Here is a 25710-nt window from a genome sequence, read left to right as displayed (position 1 = left end):
ACCCTACACCTTAATGAGGAAGTTGCTTGAGAAGCTTCTTATGCATGGGGGGTAAGATGCTTAAGTAAAAAAGAGACCCTACACACTTAATGAGGAAGTTGCTATCCTATGCATAAAAGTCCCAAAGTTAGGGGAATCTTTGACCTAACCTTCCACTCACCCAAGGGGCACCCCCTTTTCTAAAAGGGCACATGGAACAAGTGTCAGCCTCTCACTAAGCTTAACCACATGGTGTGCTTGAATGCTATTGGTTGGGCTAAAGAGGGGTCCAATGAGATTGCAACATGTGGATAGGTTGCAATTCACCCCAAGCAAGCAAGGGGGGTGCTAGGGGAATATACTCCACACACACACTCATTTGGAGCAGCATTCTCACTTGGTGAAAGTTGAGGAACACCACCTCCTTCTCCAAGCTTGTGAGAAGTGAGAGCCTATATCAACACTCTTGGCTATGGAATGTAAATCCAACCAAGATCCATGCTTCAATGATTAAGCTTTCCATCTTCTCCATCTCCATTACTATGCTATTATGTATGCTAGCAAGAAGAGTAATGATAAGTGAGGAACTATTTCTTTCTCCTATGGAATGTTTCTTCTTCCTCTTCCCTACTTCTTTCCCAGCTAGCTCTCTCCACCTTTGAAGGTGTTTGAGGCCTTGGGACTGAGGCTTGGGATAGTTAATGCTTTCTACAAGTTTATGTTATGCTTGTGATGCATGAAGCTTTCCATCTTCATTGCATCACGCAGGTCATTGCCTATTGGAGGAGGGACCGGCTCCATATGAATCCGGTCCTCAACTATTGTCATGTTCTCTAAGCTCTCTCTCTTGCAAAAGTATTGTTCATTCCAAGTTAACTAGGTACCATGTTTATGTTGCTACCATCAATTAAGTTCACCCACTATGCTCACAAAGTAATCTCTCAAAAGTGCTTCACCTAATTTCCTAATTCCACTACTCTTAAAGTTCATAGGCCATTTCCATTACAGATTCATACCATCCAAACAAATATAGGGTGGCAGATTGTAGTTAGCTAGAACTACTGGCCAAGTAAACCAGTTACTTGAGCGCGTGGAGAATGGATTCACACCATCCAAACCAACACCCATCTTAATGTGTCGTGGTTCTGTTTCAAACTCATGCCTTTTTATATTGATATGCTTGTAAACAGGGCAATCCGAGGGAATTCTCATAATCCCATCCGTACTTGCATCTTTGCTCCCTAGTCCATAAGTCTTGCTAAATCTGGGGTTCGAAATATGTGTTGGATATGGGGTGCCAACGAAAAATGTCAAAGCATCTTACAAGGGATCTGTCGCTCGTATCTTTATAATGAGATGTTTTAGATTTTGGACATATTCATTTTTGTATTCAATTCTATTTAAAATACAATCGTTGGAACGTGCGTGTATGGTGTTGTAATCAAGTCCAAACTTGCTCAACATCTTTTTCACTTCATCTCTTGATGTAGGAAGCACATTGTTTAAGGGTAAGAACTTTTGAGATAGTAGCCTACAACATTTCAAGCAAAGACCATATATAAATTAAGTATTGAAACTAATCGTGACAAATTTGCTCCTTTGTAGATTTGCTCTAGTGCTTCTACTCTAAGAAAACTTTCGTTGTTACATGCTTCACTTTCTTCATACCCATCAAGAATAAAATCATCCATGACATCATCCTCATCAAAAACATCGTTCTCTTTGTCAAAATGTGAGCCATATAGTTTCTTTAATCCCTCATAGCTATTTGGATCACTTTTACAAAGGAGTTTCATATACTCAATTGACATACGTGAGATGTCATGAGAAGGTAGACACACATCATTTTCAACATCATACTTTGGAACCTATCACATAGACACAATTATAATCATATTATATACAAAAATAAAACTTAATATTTTTAAGCACATACTTAGCATTTAAAAAAGAAACCAATTGATTAAGCAAAAAACTCAATAGTATCAAACATAGACGTGTAAATTTCAAAAATTTGATACATAATCCACTATTGCACGTTTCTTATATACACTTTTACATACTCAATTTAGAGGTGGAGGTGCTCTTTATGAACTACAAAATCCGTAGTTCGCTAATTGTTAATCACCGACACGTAATAATCTAACAACATTTACAAAAATGTATCTTGGAACATCTTTGCTCATGTACTCTGGTTCATGTCCATTTTGGCATTCCACTAATGTGCACTTGGTTCTTGCGTTCCTTCCTCGTCGACTACTATAAAGTAAGCCAGCTGTGTTTCCATGTGTATATGGTCTTCCATCTACAGAAAGTCTTTGAATTTCTGCATGGGTAATGCCTCTATCTGAAAGGGATGCTTCATTGAGACACAAACCATAAGTGATCATGCTATGGATGTAGCGTGCCAACTGATGCGAAGGGTCCTATTCATATATAGGTCCACAAAAGCACAAAAGGGTCATCTCTTAATGTGGTGGGACTTGTAGATTTTGTGCATTGAATAGGCCATGTCCTCCATTCGGAAGGCTAGAAAGAGCTATCATGTAACAAGCACCCCAAAAGCTAAAAAACTCTCCATCTCTAGGAAGAGATTTTCCATGCCATCCCCCATAGTGTCTATAATTATATGTATGCACTAAAGACAATAGACAATTGGGCAATGCATAAGCTCCATGAGTCTCACTCTCAAGGCCAGGAGGCAAAGGTTTTCACAAAACGTCCATTTGCAATCCTTGGATTGCATGACCATGTCGTGTGTGAGAATGATGAGCAGCTTGAACATAGATGGCATCCTCATCATTAACTAGAGATGCATGTCCCTACATGTGAAATATTATTTATATTATTGACACAATTAACTATAAAAATTTAAATAAATATAAATTAGAGTACTAGCCATAGGTTCATCTTGGTGTGCGAGCGTTGGTGCATGAGCATAAACACCCCAATCCAACTCATGTATACGACATTGGCGTCGTGGTCTTTGATGTAAGCCTCGACATCTATCGCATCAACATGGATTTCTCTCCTCTTCATAATAAATTGAAGGTTCTCTCTCTGAAGGCTCTTCTTTATGTTCCATCGTATGAGAGTGGTCTTCACGACTATAATATGGAGGTGATGGAGTACGAGGAATCTGAATCTATATACATACATATACATATACATACATATATATATATATATATATACATACATACAAACATATATTGTTTCCTCTTGTTGTGAACACAAACAGGAAGTATGCTATGGTCCCTAAAAAGAAGAGACCTTTGGGATTCCATGAGGAGTCATGGACCCACTTTTGACGGGAGATGCAACTACAGGCAGCATTCTCATAGCAAAAAGTACGTCAATTTACAATTTGAAATTACTTATGTATTCACCAATAATGTAACTGTAATATCATTTTATTTTCAATGAATGTAATGTAGGAGGCAACACACACAAGCTAGAGTTGCGAGCGGCCAGACAACCCACTTGGGTCGCATGGGCAAGACCAACTTCATAGCCACTTTCATAATTATATATATATAGATTTTCATTCCATAGTTTTTAGAATGATGTGAATACAAATATTCCTAAACTTTGGATCTGTTTTGTACAGATCAAGTTAATCGAAAAATCTTTCAATCGAAAGATGTTTAGGACAAAAAAAAATTCAATCAAAAGATGTATTGATCGAAAAAAAAGTATATATATCGACACCGCGCCTTGTTGAGGCTAGTGTTCCTCACAAAAGGTATTCCATGTCAAGAGGAGACAAAAAAAAATAATTTTGTTTATAATTTAAAAAATAAAAATTCAAAAAATTTTAAATTTTTTATTAAATCTAATTTAATGTTTTGTTGAAATTTCATTAATTTTTTGTTTAAAATATCAAATTATGTAAACTTTGTATGTTGTGTAGAGCTCAAACTCTCCCTCATACAAGGTGTTTAATTTTTAGGAATCACTTGCTACGTGCTCGGTTTACTGACACGTGGAAGTGAATTGGTGATATAATTTAAAGATTATCATTGTGTACAGAGTGTACTCTCACATGAGGTTATCTGTCAGCAAAATATAATAGAATAGAGGTGAGTTTTATTTAGGTAAGTTCGATTTTGACGTGCAGATACTTTCTCACCTCAAGTGAACATAGATAGTGTTATATGTTATGAGCGCGTATAGAGCTAGAAGAGAGCAAGAGGAGGCGCTCACAATGTACAAGAAATTGGGACTTGATGATAAGCTTAATGTTGATTACAAGACTTAATACTTTATTAAGAGAGCTAGATACAAGACTTGGATTACATGACTTGAGTACAAGACAAGGCTTGATTGCAAGGACAAGACTTGAACATAAGACAAGAACTACAAGAGGGCTTTCCTCATAGGACCTCACAACTGGTGTTGGCAAGACTGAGGGGCTTGTGGCCCAAGACCCCTATTTATGCTAGTGCTTGAGGAGGTTACTTGAGGAGGTTACGACTTTCTAGGTTCTTCTTGAGGAGGTTAGAATCTTCTAGAACCTTTTGGATCCTTCTTCAACTTTCTAGAGCTTTCTAGAAACTTCTAGATTCTTCTGGAATCTTCTCCAAGCTTCTAGAAACTTCTTGATCCTTCTAGTTCTTCTAGAACCTTCTAGATCTTTCTTCAACTTTCTAGAGATTTCCAGAAACTTCTAGATTCTTCCGGAAGCTTCTCCATGCTTCTAGAAACTTCTAAAATCTCCTTGATGCTTTTAGAACTTCTAGAATCTTCTAGATCCTTCTAGATTCTTCTAGAGCCTTCTAGTGATGATGTAGGCAATGACATAGGCGATGATGCAGGCAGTGAGATTGACTCTCAAGCATCCATGACATCACCCCTAGCGATGAGTTCTACGAGGAGCAGTGGTATTCCTTGAGTTGGGCTTCCATGGATGTTGTTGATGGAACTCTTGGACTTTGAGAGATGCATGTTGTAGATTGTGTGTTGGTTCCCAGGTTCGTTCACTAACATCATAGCCTTTCCAATGCACCAAGTACTGTAACCTGCCACGTGAAACTCGAGAATGTACGACTTTCTTGACCTCATATTTGTCATGTCCTTGAATCTCAACCGAAGGAGGTGGTTGTAGGGCTCTTCCTGGGATCTTAGATGTGTGACAAGGTTTTAGGACTGAAACATGAAAGATCGGATGGATTTTCATGGATCAGGGCAATCGGAGTCGTTAGGTGACTGGATTGACTTGACGGATAATTTTAAATGGGCCAAGCCTTCGATAATCAAGCTTTTGACAGGGACGAGATGAATGCAGATCACATCGGAGGAGCCACACTTTATCCCCTTCTTTGTATTTTGGATGCTGCATACGATGGAGATCTGCACTTTCCTTATACTTGGATTGAGCTTCTTTGATATGAATTGTAAGTTCTTTGTGAATGGCAGATAATTGTTGTGTAAGATGACTAGCAGCTGGATTGTTGACTTGATAGTGTCTATGGATATCCTGTTTGGGATGTTGACCATAATTAGCAAAGAATGGAGTGTGACGGGTGGAGGCATGAAAACTGTTATTATAGGAGAATTCTGCTAGCGGTAGGAGCTCAACCCAATTATTCTGGTGATAATTGATAGTACAACGGAGATACTGTTCCAAAATTTGATTTACTCTCTCTGTTTGTCCATCACTTTGTGGGTGATTGGCTGAGGAGAGGTTGATTTGTACTCCGAGTAGCTTAAATAAGCTTTTCCAAAAGCTAGAGATGAATTGTGGGCCTCGATTAGAAACTATGTCATCCGGTAATCCGTGATAACGATAGATATGCTATAGAAAGAGTTTGGCCGTACCTTCGCTGGTGATGGTTTTAGTGGCTGGAATGAAGTGTGCCATTTTTGTAAACCGATCTACGACTACTAAAATGGAGTCAAATCCTTGTGACAAGGGCAGCTCTACAATGAAGTCCATAGAGATGGATGACCATGGTTTGGTTGGAATGGGCAAGGGATGGAGTAACCCATGAGGATGATGATGAGGGGCCTTTGATCTATTGCAAGTGTCACAAGTGCCTACATACTCCTTGACAAGCTTCCACATTTGAGACCACCAAAAGTCACGGGAGAGAAGCTCAATTGTCTTATTAACCCCAAAATGCCCTGCTGATGGAAGATCATGCTGTTGTTGAAGTACCTCCAAGCGTGTTGGTCCTGGCGGATTATAGAGAAGACCCTTATAGTAAATTAGTCCATCAATTTCTTGAAAGTCCTCATTAACCTCTTGTCCTTGTAGTTGTTGTCTAATATTCTGAGCAAGTGGGTCTTTGGCAATTTGCGTCTTCACCTTAGAAAGAAAAGTAGAATCTTCATGAGCTTGGCTCATGGTGGCATTTAGCTTAAGCTGCTCAAGTTTCAAAATCACCGACTCTTGTTGATCAAATGCTGTGTCGCCTTCTCTAGGTGCAAGGTAGGATCTTCTTGATAAGGCATCTGGCTTAGCTTGTTGACGGCCAGGTCTATAAGAGATAAGAAAATCAAACCTTGATAGGATACCACTCCACCTGGCTTGGCGACGATTCAAGATGTGGGATGTCATGAAGTATTCCAAATTCTTGTGATCTGTATAGACAGTGATCTTACGAGGAGGTCCTTCAAGTAGGTGACGCCAAGTGTCGAAGGAGTCGATGATTGCTAAGAGCTCTTTGTCATGGATTTCATAATTGATTTCTACAGCTGAGAACTTGCAGGAATGAAAAGCCACTAGATGTACTCGACCATCCTCTCCTACTTGGGATAGAATAGTGCCAAGGGCAAAATCTGAAGCGTCTGTTTCTAGGATGAAAGGCTTTGTAGGATCTGCATGAATTAGAATGGGTGCGGTCGTGAAAGCTTGCTTGAGAGTCTGAAATGATTTCGCGGCCTCTGAGTCCCAGACAAACTTATTATGGCCTGTCAACCTTGTGAGTGCTGTAACCACCTTGGAGTATCCCTGTATAAAGATACGATAAAAATTTGCAAATCCGAGTAAACATTGAACATCTCTTACCGAGGTGGGTGTCTCCCAATCAGGGATGGTTTGAACCTTCTTTGGATCCATGGAGATTCCCTTTTCAGAAATCACATAACCAAGAAATTCCACCTTAAGTTGATGAAAAAGAGCACTTCTCCAACTTTGCATATAACCCTGATGCACGAAGCTTTTCAAGCACTAATCGTACATGGTGTTCATGCTCTTCTTGATTCTTGGAAAATATCAAGATATCATCCAAATATATTACCACAAAATAATCCAAATACTCCCGAAAGATATCGTTCATTAAATGTTGAAAAACAGTAGGGGCATTTGTGAGACCAAATGGCATGACGGTATATTCAAAGCGGCCATACCTTGTCCGAAAGGCTGTCTTCCATTCATCACCTTCTTTGATTTTGACTAGGTTGTAAGCACCACAAAGATCTATTTTTGTAAATATTCTTGCCTTGCGCTCAAGAAGCTCTGGGATCAAGGGAAGGGGATAGCGATTATTGACGGTGATCTTCTTAGGCCCCTATAATCCACACACATCCGGAGAGTTCCGTCCTTCATTTTTACAAAGAGCATTGGAGCTCCTGTTGGGGACTTTGAATGCCGTATGAACCCCTTAGCAAGATTCTCATCAATATTTTTCCGTAATTCTACCAATTCATCGTGAGATAGCTTGTATATTGGGCCAAAAGGGGGTTGGGTTCCCTCCTGAAGATCTATAGCACAATCATAGGGTCGATGCTCCGATAAGAGGTCTGCATTCTTCTTCTCAAAAACATCATTGTAATCTTGATATTGACGTGGCAATGCCTCCATGATTTTTGTTGTCGACATGTCGGTTGGTGTTGCAAATATTAGGAAAGTTGGATACTTTTTGGCTGCACGCATGAAGACCTTGGCTCCAAGATATATAGGCCTATTATGCCTTCCCTTCTTCTTTTGGACTTTTTGTGGTTCAATTCTCCGAGCCCTCCAATCAATGTCGGGGTTATGTAATTCAAGCCACGGTAGCCCAATAACAATTGGACTGCTTGGGCTTTGTATAATATTGAACGCTATTCTTGAAACATGCTCCTGCAATGTTACTTCTATGGGGCGAGTTTCATACCTGACATCCCCTGAAGTGAGGGGACGACCATCAATGACTTCTACAGTTTCTGGATTAGATTTCTCCACAAGTGGTATGCATGTTCTTTTGCAAATTCTTTGTCCATGAAGCACGCCGTTGCACCTGAATCTAGTAATGCTTCACAATCCATGTGCCTACCTGGCATATGGATCTTGACCGATAGCATAAAACTTGAAGTGGAATCAGCGGGAAGAAAGAGACCTTTTTTTTCTTGGCTTTTGTCCAACCGGTTGGTCTCTATTGGGGTTGGATGTCCATGTTTCCCAAACACGTTGAGGCCATTGCACCATGAACCTTCATCCTTCTCTTCCTTGGACACTGATGAAGTAGGTGCCCCTGCTCTCCGCAATACATACATAAGCCATTAACGCGTCGCCTTTGCTTCTCCTGGGCTGAGAGAGGTTGAAATCGTGCTGAATCAATTTGCATGGGCTCAATGCTTGATTCATGGCCCTATTGAGTTGTGTAGCCATTATGTGTCACTTATGTTTGGGGTTGCAATGTTGCCCCAAGACGCCTCTCTTGTCTCCTCTCAAATAGTCAATTATCACATTCTATTGCTTGAGAGATAAACTCGCTTAGTGTGTGAACCTTTGGCATTGTCAATAAAAGATCTTTTACATCATCCTTTAATCCCCACGGAAATTGGCTAATGAAATATTCCTCATGCCAAGTCAGATCATAAGTGAGCTGTTGAAATTCGGATGAATAGAAGGATGCAGGTCTTGATCCTTGGAGGAGATTTCTAAGTTTGGTTTCAGCAACCCTTGCTCTATCAGTATCCCCAAAGGTTGCAGAGAACTCCCGCACAAAAGCTTCAAAGTCATGAAGGAGAGGAGATTCTTTTTCAAGTAAGGGAGCAAACCAAGAGAGAGTCATACCCGAGAGGAGGGTCCCAATAAGGCCTACTTGAGAGGCATCATCTGGATAACGCTCTCGTTGCATTCGAATGAAGAGACACACTTGTTGGAGAAAACCTCTAAACTTTGATCTAGTCCCATCAATTTTTTCAGGCATGCTGACATTCAGCTCCTTCTTATGTTGTTGAGAATAGCTAGATCTTGCAGCTTGTGCTTGATGTGTGCTTGTCTCTTGAAGCTCTTGAATTTGAGGTTGAAGATCTTGCAACGCCGGTCCCAAGATTAGGGGTTGCCCTGCTTGAAGTTGAGCATTGCTCTCGCGAAGTTCTTGTAACTGAGCTTGGATACTTTGCAATGCGTGGATGAGACTTTCCATCGTCGGCTCCATGATGGCTTGAGAAGATTAAGAGATGGTAGTTTTGCCAAACTGTTATGTGTTATGAGCACGTATAGAGCTAGAAGAGAGCAAGAGGAAGCGCTCACAATGTACAAGAACTTGGGACTTGATGATAAGCTTAATGTTGATTACAAGACTTAATACTTTATTAAGAGAGCTAGATACAAGACTTGGATTACATGACTTGAGTACAAGACAAGGCTTGATTGCAAGGACAAGACTTGAACATAAGACAAGAACTAGAAGAGGGCTTTCCTCATAGGAGCCTCACATCTGGTGTTGGCAAGACTAAGGGGCTTGTGGCCCAAGACCCGTATTTATACTAGTGCTTGAGGAGGTTAGGACTTTCTAGGTTCTTCTTGAGGAGGTTAGAATCTTCTAGAACCTTCTGGATCCTTCTTCAACTTTCTAGAGCTTTCCAAAAACTTCTAGATTCTTTCGGAATCTTCTCCAAGCTTCTAGAAACTTCTTGATCCTTCTAGTTCTTCTAGAACCTTCTAGATCTTTCAACTTTCTAGAGCTTTCCAGAAACTTCTAGATTCTTCCGGAAGCTTCTCCATGCTTCTAGAAACTCCTTGATGCTTTTAGAACTTCTAGAATCTTCTAGATTCTTCTAGAGCCTTCTAGCGATGATGCAGGCAGCGGCGACTGACTCTCAAGCATCCATGACAGATAGAAGTTTGTTTGTCCTGTGTAGAGCCATCACACTATGTCTCAAGCAAAACTAAAGAGGATAATAAAAAATTCATCACTTGGTCGTAGACCAAAAATGATTGCAATGTCATAGCCCGCTCTATGGGCACCGTTTAGATATAGGGAAAGATCAAAAGCATTAGGTCAGGCTAAGGGATTGTTTCGCTTGCCACTCTCAAGGTGGGTAAGTACATTTCCTAAAAAAACTCTTTTGTTTTTCTCTTGTGGCACTTCCATGCACTTCAAGAGTCGTTTACAAGTATGATACATGGAGTAGATATCCATGGCTTTATTCCAAGGAGGGGGATTAGTAGATATGCATTCTGGGGCAGCCCATGGAAAATCTCTCTCACTCTGCTTTCTAGTTTCTATTGGCAAGTTGCAGAGAGGAGGAAAGCATGCCGTTGTTTTGGTCTTTGTACATGACCCCCAATCCACAATGCCTGCATAAACCCCCTTCTGTCCAAAGTGAAGCATCATGTTGCGGGAGTGAAGATCATTGTGGGGATAGTCATGCGCATGTAGATACTTCAGAGTCTAAAGAAGAGCGTTTATTGTATGCAAAATTTTATTTTGGAATAACTCTAATGTTACTTATGCGGTTACATAATCGCGAATGGCAGGTTGACTGCCATCTAGAGTGCACTCTCTACATGGTCGCCATTCCAAAAATGTGAAATGAGCATTAGACGCTCTATGTGGCGGACCATGGCAAGTGGATAAATAATTTCATGATGAGCGATGTCTAAAGCTGTAGCTTTGTCCTTGACCTGTTGATCCACTGTGGGTCCATGCTGACACCTACACGCTTCACGTGTGCCCATCTCCCTTCTCCCAACTATGGAGCTTGTATGTGAAGATTGCAGTTTCTAGCAAAAGATGTAATACAGGGGGGAGCTGAGACTGATCAAGAGCGAGAGTGGCACTAGCAGTAGATACTATTCTAACCGTAGTTTTTGGCTCTATAATAGCATCAAAAGAGCTGACTTCCACTCTCATGCGCTTTGCTGCTCTTTCCAGCTTTCCCTTGTTCTTGAACTTAGTATACAACTGTTGAACAAGTCGTATGTGAGTAGCTATGCCTGGCAAAGTAATGATTTTAGGATTTTTTTAATCTTGAAAAATCTTCGCAATCTGTCCAATAGACTGCTTGACCATGTTCAATAATGAACTGAATGTCATTAGAGATATGTCAAAAGCAGTGGGTGTAAATGCGTGCTAAAGCTCCTCAAAGACAGGCTTCTCTAAGGCCTCTGTGAATTTGATAATACTATTCTAGAGCAGAGGTGTTTAGGCAACGACGAAGCTTAGGCTCTGACATGTGATGAAAGTGACATACTATCACTTCGCAGGCAAATTTTCGTTGATGTTTTGTCAGCTTAATATCCGCCATATTTGCAACATATAATTTTATAACATAAATGTTTTCAGAGAAGAGGGGAAACTATCAAATTCGTATCATGTTTGTTAATTCAAATTCTATACACAATTTGACTTAATTCATAGCAAACGATGATATATTATGATTGCAATACATTGTACAATAGAGAGGAGAATACACAAAGAGAGAGATGGAGAAAGGTGATCATGCCAGGAGTGTGAGGTACGCTCATCACAAGAACTAGACCAGGTTATGGGCGTTACATAATACATGTAAACAAACGGAGTGTGAATGTGAACAACCCAGCTCAGTGTGTGAGGTACACTCAACACAAGTCCTGGGCGTTGTTGTAATGTTGATTCATAGATTAACCAATCTAATCCCTGATGAAGTGTGTGGAACGCACAACACAACCAACAGCGGACAATTTAAAAATCTTGGATTGTGGTCAAACATCGTACATATTTACATCCAAGAGACCACCAAGTCATCTAGTAATGAGTGGCGTATCTACACATCAGAAAGTACAAGGCGTGTCATGCTAAGATGAAGAGGGCATATGTATGCATCTCTCCACTCTTAGGTAAACAAATGTATCCCTCGTATTTCTATGTAGTAAGAACGATGATGCGACTTAATCCAATCCCTAATGAAGTGTGTGGAACTCACAGCACAAACATCAACGGACAACTTAACAATCTCAGATGCAGGTCAAATATCGTATGTATCTACATCCAAGACAATACCAAGTCATCTAGTGATGAACAATGATGTGTCTTTGGAGTCCAAAACACAAGAATAACCAGTGTGTCACACAAAGATGAAGAGGGCCTAAACTACGCATCTCTCCACTCTGTGTTTGACGAATAGAACTCTTGTGTGTCTACGTGAAACAAACAATAATATGAGCTGATCTAAAATTGAGCAACCTATAAGTCACTCTGGACTGAGAGGTGTAGCATCATGCCTACTGCACTCCACGAGTCAACCACTAAACCCTAAACTTAGCCTTGTGGTGAGAGAAAGACAATTGCACCACATTAGTGAGAATCTAAGTCTGTCCTAAAACCCTTCTCTGCAGTGAGCCAAGTGGCTGCACAACACGAGAAAAGTGACTAGTTTCTACACACTTCTAGAATGAGCTGGATGGCTACACACCACGAAGTGGCATATAACCTGCAAGCCAACTCTGTGGTGAGAGTAAAACAACTACACCACACGAGTCTGGCACAACACACAAAAACAAATTAGAAAAGAAGAGGACAAGTTCAAAATTTTACCTCAAGCTCTGTCTGTCCCAAAATCTTCCTCAAGCTCTGGCACTGCTTTCGATTGAAATCGGCGATGATTCTTATATAAAATATTTTTCGATCAAAAACAAACAAAAAACGGCTATACGGTGATTATACAGGATTTCGGCGTATAATGGCGTTTTATACGTAGAATTTTTTCAGTACGGGCGTATAAATGCAATGCAAATTGTTTTTGTTTATACTATCAAGTATTTTTGTTCATATTCAAATTAGTTTAATTATTTTTGTAATCGCAATGTGTCAAGGAAGAAAAGACCATTCCATGATCATTCAAATTTTCAATTTTGTGTTTGCATAAATTCACTACTTGTTCTTTTGTTGTAGTGTATGTAGAACGCTTTCGAGTGTACACATTTCGCTTCAACTCTTTTTGTTTAGCGTACGTAAGCGAAAGAGAGAGAGCTTTGTGTGTGTGTGTGTGTGTGTGTGTGTGTGTGTGTGTGTGTGTGTGTGTGTGTGAGAGAGAGAGAGAGAGAGAGAGAGAGAGAGAGAGAGAGAGAGAGAGAGAGAGAGAGAGAGAGAGAGAGAGAGAGCATTGTGTGTGTGTGTGTGTGTGTGTGTGAGAGAGAGAGAGAGAGCCTTGTGTGTGTGTGTGTGTGTGTGTGATAGAGAGAGAGAGCCTTGCTTGAAATGGCCGGTCTCTTGAAGAGCCCCACTGAAGGAGTACGAGCGGAAGTGCGACGCGAGAGAGAGAGAGTGCGAGAAGAAGAGCAAGACGATATGGTGAACTCGCTCTACTGTAATGTGTAGAGCATAGTGAGTTCTTATTAGGTTTTAACAAAAGAATATGTGTACATACCTGGCGGCCCACCCACTTACCTGGGTGACCACATTGGGCTTTATACCCCAACAACCTCCCACTTAAAGTGCAATGTGGTACTTTAAGTGTGAGAGAAGCTACTATACAAGCTAATATACAAGAGATGTACTACCCTACACCTAACTGCTTGCGAAAATGCGCAAAGCTCTCTGAGGGAAGTCCTTTTGTAAGTAGATCAGCAGGATTTTCTGTGGTGTGAACTTTGACAAGCTGAAGTTGCTTATCCTCGAGCATTTCCCTGATGAAATGATACTTCACATCCACATGCTTTGTCTTTGAGTGATAAAATGGATTGCGAGCCAATTGTATAGCACTTTGACTATCACAATATAGCACAGGCATCTCTTCTTTGATTCCCAGATTTGTTACTAGTCGATTAAGCAAAATTGATTCTTTGCATGCCTCGGATGCTGCAGCATATTTAGCCTCTGTAGTAGACTGAGTAACACAATCTTGTAATCTAGAACGCCATGATACTGCTCCACCAGCCAATGTAAAGACATACCCTGACGTAGACCTTCGGCTGTCTAAGTCACCTGCATAATCTGAGTCTGTAAAACCCTTTACACTTAGCTCCTGACTCCCATAGCATATACGCATACTCTTTGTAGCTTTCAGGTATCTCAATATTCCTTTCACTGCCTCCCAATGTTTCTTGCCTGGGTTTGACATGTATCGACTTACTACTCCCACTGCAAATGCAATGTCTGGGCGAGTAGCAATCATTGCATACATCAAACTACCCACTGCAGACGCATATGGAATCTTATCCATTTCAGCCTGTTCTTCCTCAGACACACGACAATCTTGTTTGCTAAGTTTCACATATGGTGGCAATGGAACACTCAATGCCTTTCCCTTCTCCATATTGAAACGTTGCAAAACCTTGTCAATATACTCTGTTTGAGATAACCAAATCAACTTCTTTGATCTGTCTCTCTCAATGCGCATACCAAGTATATGACTTGCCTCACCCATGTCTTTCATGTCAAACGATTTTGCCATCTTTGACTTCAAAGCTGAAATTTCTTCCAAGTGCTTGCCAGCAATCAACATGTCATCCACATACAAAATAAGGATCAGCCAACTGCCATCCTTAGCCTTCTTTGTATATAGACAGTGATCGAACTCACTACGTTTGTAGCCTTGAGAAAGCATAAACTTGTGGAATTTATGGTACCATGCCCTCGGTGATTGTTTTAAGCCATAAAGACTCTTTAACAACTGGCATACCCAATCTTCCTTGCCTTTCTCAACAAACCCTTCTGGCTGCTGCATGTAAATTTCCACATCTAAATCACCATGCAAGAACGTTGTCTTGACATCCATTTGGTGCAACACCAAATCTAATATGGCAACCAATGCAAGAAAGCATCTCAATGTAGTCATCTTGACCACCGGAGAGAAGACTTCATCAAAGTCAATGCCTTGTTCTTGCTTAAAGCCCTTGGCAACAAGCCTTGCTTTGTACTTTGGCTGACTATCATGAGCGGTGATCTTATACCTGTAAACCCATTTACAAGGTAGAGCCTTTTTGCCCTGTAGTAATTTAACTAGCTTCCATGTCTTGTTTTTATGCAGAGATGTCATCTCTGACTGCATGGCCAATTGCCAATTCCCGGAGTCCTTCATTTGCACTGCTTCCTTGTAACATGAAGGCTCATTGCAATCAATCAAAATGACGTAATTCATAGATGGAAAAAACCTATCAGGAGGTCGCGTGACACGTCCAGATCTACGCACAATAGGTGGCTCAGGCTCAACCACAACCTGTGGTTCCACTCTATCCTGTCCTTGCTCCTCTTGAGCCCTGACATTTTGTGTTGCACGTGCAGGTCCATCTTCTTGGAAGACAACTCTTCTAATCTCCTCAACCCTCTCTGGTTTAGAATGATATTTGGATTCATTAAAGTGAACATCATTGCTGCGGACAACCTTTCTGGATTCGGGATCCCAAAGTCTGTACCCCATCTCACCAGAATTACCATAGCCTAGAAAGATGCACTTTCTACTCTTTGGCTCAAGTTTGTTCCTAAATTCCTTTGGAACGTGAGTATATGCCTCACAGCCAAAGACTCTGAGATGCTTGTATGAGGGCATTTTGCCTGACCATACCATCTCTGGCACTGAATCCTTCTGCAAAACCTTGCTAGGAGATCTATTTACAAGATGAACAGCTGTTGATACAGCTTCAGCCCAAAACCCATTTGGCAGCTGTGCATTAGACAACATACTTCTGACCTTCTCTTGTATGGTCCTATTCATCCTCTCAGCAACACCATTTTGAGGAGGATTGTAAGGAGCAGTAAGTTCACGTTTTATACCTTTTGACTCACAAAAGTCCTGAAAGGCCTTTGAAACATACTCTCCACCATTGTCAGTGCGTAAGCATTTAAGCTTCTTGCCACTTTGATTCTCCACAAGTGTCACAAACGTTTTGAAAACACTAAACGCTTCATCCTTGTGCTTGAGAAAGTAAACCCATACTTTCCTCGAGTAATCATCTATAAATGTCATAAAGTAAGAAGCTCCCCCTAGAGATAGGTTAGGCATAGGTCCACACAAATCACTATGAACAAGTGCCAACTGTGTATCTTTTCTACTGCTTCTATGCTTATGTGGCTGCTGTGTTTGCTTACCATACAGACAATGTTCACAGAATTCAAAATCATTAAATAAAAATCCAGGCAAATAACCAGAACGAGACAAGATTTCCATTCCCTTCTTGGACATATGTCCTAACCGGCTATGCCACAAAGAAACGTTCGGCTACTGGGTTACATTGATTACATTTTTAGAGACATTTGATACATAAATCATGTAAAGTCCTCCAGACTTTACTCCATGTGCTACTGTCATAGAACCCTTGGATGTCTTCCACATGTTCTGTCCAAAAGTGGTGACGTAGCCAGCATCATCAAGTAAACCTGTGCTGATCAAGCTCTTTGTAATTGCGGGAACATGTCTCACATTCTTCAGCGTGAAAGAAGAGCCATTCTGAAACTTCAATTGTACATCTCCAACACTTAAGATCTCACATGTCTGCCGATCGCCTAGCCGAACATGATCTTTAGTGGTCACATAAGAGGTAAACCACTCCTTGTTTGGAGACACATGAAGTGATGCCCCTGAGTCTATAATCCAGTCACTCAGTGCATTTCCATCAGATGCTGTAAGAAGAGCTGAGTCCATTGTATTCTTCAAGAAGTAGATGTCTCCTGACACTAGACTGTCATCCTCTGCAACAGTGTTTGTCACATTTATTTCTTGAATCTTCACTGAGGACTTGTTCTTCTCACCATGGTCTTCAGCTTTCTCTTTGCCTTTCTCTGCTTTCCATTCTCTGCAGTCTCTTTTCATGTGACCCTTCTTGCCACAATGGTAGCATTCTATGTCACTCTTGCCTTTAGCACTGCGGGACTTGCTACGAGACTGATTCCTCTTTCCACCTTTGTACTTTTCTTTGGTCCTTCCCCTGACAACTAAGGCTATTCCTTTGCCTTTGTCCATTGTCTTTCTATTGGTTTCTTCAGTAAGCAGACTTCCTTCTACACCTGCTATGTTCAAACCATCTGGAGGTGCAGAATTACTCAAAGCTGTGCGAAAAGTGTCCCAACTTTCCGGCAATGTGATCAACAGGAACATAGCTCTAACAGGTTCATCAAACTTGACACCTTGAGCTGACAACTGGCTGTAGATGGTGTTGAATTCATTCAGATGATTGGACATAGGTGTCCCTTCTTTCATCTTCAAGTCAACAAGCTTCTTAAGCCAGTATACCTGTGAAGCTGCACTCTGCTTCTCATAAAGATCACTCAGCTTTAACCATGCTTGATAAGCCGACATCTCGTCTGCTACATTGAAGTAAACGCTTTCTGCCAAAGTCAGCATAATGGTAGAAAGTGCCAATTCATCCATTTCGCTCCATTCATCTTCGTCCATATCTTCTGCTTTTATCCCCTTGAGCTTTATAGGTTTTATCTGCTTCTTTTGTACCAACACGTGCCAAATCTGCTTCTTCCACAATGGGAAATTGGTTCCATCCAGCTTCTTGATATTGTAAAGAGCAGTGTCCTGTGATCCAGCCATAGCTACGCTTCACAGTAGTTTACTTTCCTGGGAAAAATTTGGCAGAGTTTCCCCTGTAAACTGACCTCTGAACCAATATCAACCTGTCAAATGAACCAAGAAAGCTTCAGATTCTGCATAAATTTCGGCAGAGTCTCCTTTGTAAAATGGCTCTGGTGTACTAAAAAACAGACCAAAAAACAGCTCAAAAACACTGTCTCTCTGACACTGTAAGCTGTGGGTAAACCTGTCCTGCACATGTACTGTCTCTGACTGTCCTGTCACTGTCCTGTAAGCATAGACTGCGACAATGCCTCAACGGCAGTAAAGCAAAGATGCAATCCCAACTGTCTAACTCACAGTCAATACATCCTAGCTGCCTATCTAAGGGTGCTCGAGGGATCGCTCCAAGACCTATATCACCGAAAGGATCTCAACATTCGAGAATCCCCCAGCTCAATAAAACCTCACTCGACCCTCAACAAAGGCTGCAGTAAATCTGACAGTACATAGACTTCCCACAAAGTCATACATCCACAAATTTCCCACTGTATGCTGTAACCGCTGCGGCGGTTGTTTGCTGCGTGACTCACAGCCAGCAAACCCTCAACAGACATACATCATCTCTGACAATACATCCCATGTGGAAGTACCTGCAATGTCAGGATGAAATCTGGAATATCAAGCAGCAAACACAAGCTACCTGATGAACTAGTGGATGTCGCCTACAGTCTGTGTGTAGATGCGCCCGTGTGGTATGTGACACATCTCCAAGAACTGTGAGCCGTCCTTTGATGTGTAGACAACCACAAATCAGCACTCTGGGAGTGTCGATATCCTCAGCACCTGCAGTCATAGGCCAAAAACCCCAAATTTGCATAGTCGGATCTGCACCCGCTGAGACCACGTAGTCGAAAATGGGTTGCGCAGAACTTTGTCGAAGCCGAACGGTGGCCGAGATGACCTCAGAATGAAATTCTGAAAATACCAAGCTCTTCGGTCTTTCCCACGAGATTTGGGGCCGTGTCTTTGCCTGTCGAATTTCACTCCAATCTGAGCTGGTGACTCTAGCCTCCTGCAGTGCTGCCCCGAGCCTCAACCTGGCTCTGATACGAGTTGAAGGAGTACGAGCGGAAGTGCGACGCGAGAGAGAGAGAGTGCGAGAAGAAGAGCACGACGATATGGTGAACTCGCTCTACTGTAATGTGTAGAGCATAGTGAGTTCTTATTAGGTTTTAACAAAAGAATATGTGTACATACCTGGCGGCCCGCCCACTTACCTGGGCGACCACTTTGGGCTTTATACCCCAACACCCACCACAAATATCGCAAGAAAAAAAAAAGGTTAGCGTCGCTTAAGCAATGCCATTTAACTCATCATCGCTTACGCATTGCAAACTAACAGAAACATTTTGCATCACTTAAGCGATGACGAGCGTCATTTAAGCCACATCAAATTTAATCGCTTATGTGATGTATAAACATCACTAAGAGCATCGAATAAGCGACATTTCTGTAGGGATGCTGATAGCGACGCGGATCTTGTCGCTTATACAACGTAAAAATCCATCCCTAGTTACAAAGCGGCATAGTAGTGGTGAATGCCCCTATACCATATTGCTCCACCTATAGTTTAAATCTAGCCGCATGGAATTTTTGATGCTAGAGAATCTCCATAAAAATTGTTGATGGACCTTCAAAGACTACCCATGGAAGCACAATGTTGATTAGAGTAGTCTACAAAGAGCTATAAATGGCACCTTCTATTTTATTTGTTTCCCATTCTACAATCAATCAACATCATCTCCGACAATTGGGACCCCTCTTTATTATGGAGGTTTCAATTATTCGGGTGAATGGCAATCCACGTCTCTACTAGTTGATATGAGGCCCTTGAGGACTGGTGAGATTGTGTCATAGATCGCTATCACTTATCCCTAGTTCATCGAGGGGGTTTGAGGGCCAAGAGACCCCCCCCCCCCCCCCCCCCCCCCCCCCCCATCATCAAAAGAAAGGGAGGTGATGAGGCATTAATGCTTACACAATGAGTGCAAGGAACAAGGGTTCAAAAATTATGTGGCAAGAAATCTCTATTTTTAATGAGAGAAACAACCAAAATACAAGTGCAAGAAATGAGGCCCTTACAATTTGATTGCACAAAGGAATATTGTAACATTTAATGGCCTAAAAAATTGTGTGTAATGGAAATTATCATGAACATAGTGGGCATTTCATTAGAATAGATTCCTAATGAGAATTACAAGAGTGCTTAGGTGGAGAGAGCAACAAAAAGCATAACACCTAGTTAGATAGCATGAACAATACTTTCAAAAGAGAGAGAAATTAAGCTATTGACAACAGTTGAGGACCGGATTTGCATGGAGCCGGTCCCCCCCCCCCAAAAGGCTTTGTATTATGGTTTCTCCCATCAAGAGAGACATTGTACAATACAATTCTTTGTGTTCCTTCAAGACTAGCTAGTGCAATGAAGATGAAAGCTTCATGCACTAAGCAAAACACTTAGTAAACACAACATCAATTATCCCCGGTCTCAGACCCAAGACCTCACACACCTTCAAAGATGGTGAGAGCTAGCAGGGTATGAGAGTAGATTGAGAGGAAGAAGGAGTATTCTTACGAGAAAGATGTACATCTCCTCACATAATCACTCATATTAGCATAGCTTAGCTTAGTAATTAGCATGGTAGAGGAGATGAGCATGCATTGAAGCTTGGCTCTTGGTTGGATTTGCATCACAAAGCCAAGAGTTGTTGGTGTAGGCCTCCCTTCTCACAAGCTTGGAGTAGGTGGTAAGCTTTCCATTAAAGCTTGAGAAGGAGAGAGAGTCTTCTTTCCTTCACAGATGAGATTGTGTGAGTGTGTGTGTGATAATGCCTTGCAAAAATCAGCCCCCTCTCGCTCTTGAGCGACCCCTCTTGCTATTTGCTCTTGCTACCCTCTCATTGGACCTCCCTAGTGCTAGCAAATGACAATTAAGCAACATAAGTGATAGCCTTCTGACATGAAGCGCACCATTGTTCCTCACATCCGTTCAGCAAAATCTGCAAAACAGGCTTGGGATATTCTAGCAGGTCTTTATGCAAGCCACAATGAGGCTAAAATTGCTTTGCTGCGTAAAGAGCTGGAGTCAAAGATTATGCATGAGGAAGATGATATGGATACTTTCCTTGCTAGTGTCAAGGATATCAATGAGCAACTTATTTCTGCAGGTGAAGTCATTTCAGATAGTTCCCTTGTGCAGACTATTCTTGATGCCTTACCAGATTCCTACCAAACTTTTGCTAGTACTTGGAGACTGACGACCCAAGGAAATCCTGAAGTTGTCAAGTTTGATGCACTATGCACATTGTTGTTGCAAGAGTCACTTTCTAGAAAAAACAGGACTAGGCAGCGTGCAATTGAACAAGCTTTTATTGCTTCTCAAAGAAAGGGTGGTAACAGTAATGCAGCCACTTCTTATGGTTCTCCTGCGAGTGGCAAAAATTATGTTCCTAATGCTTCTGCTGGCAGCAATTCGTCTGGAAATTTTGGTGATAAGGGCAAAAAGAAGATGTGTTGCCATTATTGTAAAGCTAATGATCACTTGATCAAGTCGTGTCCTAAGTTGAAGGCCAAAGAGGCTAAGAAGAAAGAGGGTGGTTCCACTGCAAATGCTGGTTCCACTACAAATGCAGCCATTGTTGAGTCTTCTGTGAAAGGAGACTGTAATGCCGATGTTGATGCAGAATGGGCTTTTAGCGCAGAGTGCACTTACAATCCTGCGTGTGGTATTTCGACAGTGGTGCTACAAAGCACATTACCTCACATCATGAATTGTTTACCTCTCTCGAGTCTGTCCCTCATGGGAATTCAATCACTTGTGCCAACAACGCCTCTTATCCAGTTCAGGGAGTTGGAAAGATTGTGCTTACTGATGCTAATGGCAGTTCTTTCACACTTGTTGATGCACTTTATGTACCTGGGATCAAGAAGAATCTCTTGTCTGTATCCGCACTTGCTAGACTTGGACTTGTAGTCAAATTTGTGGATGACAGATGTACAATTCATGATCTTAGTTTTGGTGATGAAATTGTTGCATCTGGCCTTTTGTGTCGTGGGCTGTATAAGCTCACTTTGCATGACAAGTGTGAACAAAAATTTTCAAATGCTGTTTCAAGGGCTATTTAAGATGAAAAACATTGGCATGCACGTTTTGTTCATCTGAATTTTGCCAGTTTGCTGCGTTTGCAGAAATCAGATATGGTTGCTTCTTTGCCGCCTCTTGAAGCACCTGTCAAACATGTTTGTGAAGGCTGTATTTTGGGTAAGATGCAGCGTTCTAAGTTTTCAAAGGATGGTTCAGTTTGGGCCACATGCAGGTTGCAGCTTGTGCATAGTGATGTTTGTGGGCCCATGCAAACTCCGTCCTAGGGCAATTACCTTTACTTCGTGACTTTTATCGATAATTACTTCAAGCATGCATGGGTATTTCCGCTTAAAGCGCAATCCGAAGTTTTTATGTGCTTCAAACAATTTCTGGCTATGGCTAAAAATGTCTCGAAATGTACTATGGGCACCCTCCGTTCCGATCGAGGGGGGGAGTATATGTCTCATGAATTTAATGCATTTCTGTCTAGTCGTGGGATAAAACACCAATGTACAGTGCCTTATACACCTTAGCAAAATGGTGTTGTTGAGAGGAAAAACAGGTCACTGACGGAAATGGCACGGTGTATGGTCAAAAGTCAAGCTTGGCCGCATTCTTTTTGGCTTGAGGCCATCATGTGTGCCACTTATGTACTTAACAGGTGTCCAATGAAAGCTTTGTAGTCTATTACTCCATATGAAGCATGGCATGATAGAAAGCCTTCTATTGAGAACATGCGTGTTTTTGGATGTTTGGCATATGCTTTGGTGCCACAAGTGCAGCGCAGAAAATTGGATGATAAGGCTGTCAAATGTATTTTTGTTGGTTATAGTGCTGAAAGCAAAGTCAGCCCTTGCTGTCATGTACTAGAGACAGTAATGTACGCTCACAAGACATTTATGACACTTTGTTGCCTCTTTTCAGTGGCGGAAATATGAATGTAATTTCCAATGAGGCAAATGTACAACCTATGCGGGTTGATGTACATGATGTACTTGATGACGAAAGGGCTGAAAATGAGCAGGCTAGAGGCATGCCAAAATGGCTAGTGCACACTTTGCGTGACAGTACATTGGATGCACCTTTATCTAGTCGTACTCGTTCAGGCTCTTGCCATGCATCTTATGCATCAGATTGTTATGCTTTGGCTGTGTCTAGCTTACATGATGTTGAGGAGCCTCTGTCTTTTGATGAAGCACACAATTCAGAAAATTGGATGGATGCCATGCAATCAGAATATGATGCACTTATAGAAAATGACACATGGACTTTATGTGATTTGCCTCATGGCAAAAAGGCCATTCGTACGAAGTGGGTTTATAAGTTGAAGCGCAAGCCGGATGGTGAGATTGATCGCCATAAGGCTCGACCTGTTGCAAAAGGTTATGCACAACAAAAAGGCATAGATTATGAAGAGACTTTTGCTCCCACTTGTCGTATGACTATTGTGCATTTTCTATGTGCATTGGCAGCTCATTTTGGTTGGGATGTACATCAATCAGACATTGTTATTGCTTTCTTGAATGGTGACATATTTGAGGAAGTTTATGTAATGCAACCTCACGGTTTTATCATAAAAGGACAAGAGGACAAAGTCTGCAGATGTAAGAAGGCTTTGTATGGGTTGAAGCAATCTCCTCGTGCTTGGTATGAGAAAGCTGACACTCATTTGGTTAAACAAGGCTTCCGTAATAGTCCAACAGAAAGCACATTGTATGTAAAGCGTGAGGGTGATGTATTTCTCATTGTGGTTCTTTATGTAGATGATTTGCTGATCACTGGACCAAATGAGAGACATATTGCTGAATTTAAGGCTGATTTGAATGCTACTTGCAAGATAAAAGATTTGGGGTTGTTGCATCACTACTTGGGTATATAGTTTAAGCAGTGTGATGGTGGTATTGCCTTGTGTCAGAAAAGTTACATAGAGACATTGCTATGTAAATTTGGACTTGAGGATTGCAAACCTATTGCCACTCCCATGGAAACAGGTTGGAAGTTGAGTCTACATGATGCTGGCCATCCTGTTGATGTCACTCTTTATTAAACTGCTGTTGGTTGCCTCATTTATGTATGCAACACGAGGCCGGATATTTAGCTTGCAGTTTTACAAGTCAGCAGATTTATGCATAGCCCAGGGTCTAAGCATTGGTAGGTTGTCAAGAGAATTTTCCGCTACCTTAGTGGCACTTTACATCTTGGCTTGTTTTATCCCAAGGGGGAATCATTCCCGCCAGACTTACGTGCTTTTTCGGACTCAAATTGGGCTGGTTGTTTTGACACGCGAGTGTCCACAAGTGGTTTTTGTTTCATGCTTGGCAGTTCATGTATACCATGGTTGAGCAAGAAGCAACCTACTGTGGCCATTTTGAGTTGTGAGGCTGAGTACAGGGCAGTCTTCACAGCTACAGTTGAGTGTGTATGGGTCAGATGCCTTATGGCTGATTTGGGTGTTGGATAGGACACTGCCAACACTATCTACACTGACAGTTAGAGCGCACTGGCAGTTGCGAGGAACCCAATTTTTCATGCTCGCACAAAGAACATTGAGGTGCATTACAACTATGTCAGGGAGAGGCTCTCAGCAGGAGAGATCAGCTTGGCTTATATGCCAACATAGGACAACCTTGCAGATCTTTTCACAAAGGCATTGTCTCGTGAGAAGCTTGAAGCTTTCCGCAAAGCTTTGGGCTTACTCCCCTTTGTGGACTGATCATGTATTGAGGGCATGGCACTTCCGTTTACTCATGTGCCAGCTCTCGTTCACCGCACCACTCCAGGGGGGATTTGTTACCATATACATGTGGTAGTGATGTGTGTGAACACACTAGGACCGCCGGGGCATTTTTTCCCTCTTTAGGAGGTTTTTTCCCACGTGCATTGTATATACGCCCATCACTCTAGGGCTATCTATCTTTCCATTGCAAACTAAGTAACACTCTCTATTGTGTGCCTTGAGCTTCCTTCGTCTTCTCCAAGCTGTGTGTGTCTCTCTGCAACCCTAATTCAACACATTCTAAATTTAGTCTCATGGTATTGTTGATGCTAGAGTCTATGCTTGCACTCTCAAGACACTTGTTTGAAGTGTGTTTCCATAAATATCTTTGATGGACCTTCAAAGAATACCCATGGAAGCACAATTAGTGTTCGAGAAAAATCATTTTTCCAAACATGCAAAATTCTTTCCTTGATTTTGTGAAGAGAAGATTTTTTTAAAATAGGTATTTTTGGGGTTTTTACATCATTTTTCTCTTTTTTGGTGTGGAATATCTCCTTTTCCCCTTGCCCTCAATTGACATTTCTAAAATTGAAAAGGGCACGAGATTAAGCTGAGACACATTTTTCCCGAACATCTCAAGCACAATGTTGATTAGAGTAGTCTATAAAGAGCTATGAAAGGCACCTTTTGTTCCGTTTGTTTCCCATTCTACAATTAATCAACACCATCTGCTACAATTGGGATCCCTCTTTATTATGGAGATGTTAATTATTCGGGTGGATGGCAATGCGCGTCTCTAGTTGATATGAAGCCCTTGAGGATTGGTGAGAATTGATGGTGTCATAGATCCCTATCGCTTAGTGTTACCATATACATGTGGTAGTGATGTGTGTGAACACACTAGGACCGTCGGGGCATTTTATCCCTCTTTAGGAGGTTTTTTCCCCCGTGCATTGTATATACGCCATCACTCTAGGGCTATCTATCTTTCCATTGCACACTAAGTAACACACTCTCTATTGTGTGCCTTGAGCTTCCTTCGTCTTCTCCAAGCTGTGTGTGTTTCTCTACAACCCTAATTCCAACAATTGGTATCAGAGCAGGTCACGTCCTCCCGGGCTTAATCGCCAGCTGTTCCAGCACACGCCTGCTCACTTTCTCCGATTTCCGAATTTTGATTTGGGCTCATTTCGGCCTCCGTTTCCACTACAGG

General features: G+C 41.6%; 1 protein-coding gene across 1 annotated transcript; it reads right to left on the bottom strand.

Moving 5' to 3' along the window:
- Positions 1-4834: 4834 nt before the first annotated feature.
- LOC147423637 (uncharacterized) lies at positions 4835-11442 on the bottom strand. Its single transcript, XM_086501503.1, is given in 2 exon segments — positions 4835-5458; positions 11389-11442. Coding segments are annotated over 2 exon segments (678 nt in total).
- Between the last annotated feature and the right edge of the window lie 14268 nt (positions 11443-25710).

This window comes from Adiantum capillus-veneris, chromosome 26 (assembly GCF_014529385.1).
Source record: "Adiantum capillus-veneris isolate H3 chromosome 26, ASM1452938v2, whole genome shotgun sequence".
In the NCBI taxonomy this organism is placed as follows: Eukaryota; Viridiplantae; Streptophyta; class Polypodiopsida; order Polypodiales; family Pteridaceae; genus Adiantum; species Adiantum capillus-veneris.
This window is presented reverse-complemented; position numbering and strand designations above follow the sequence as displayed.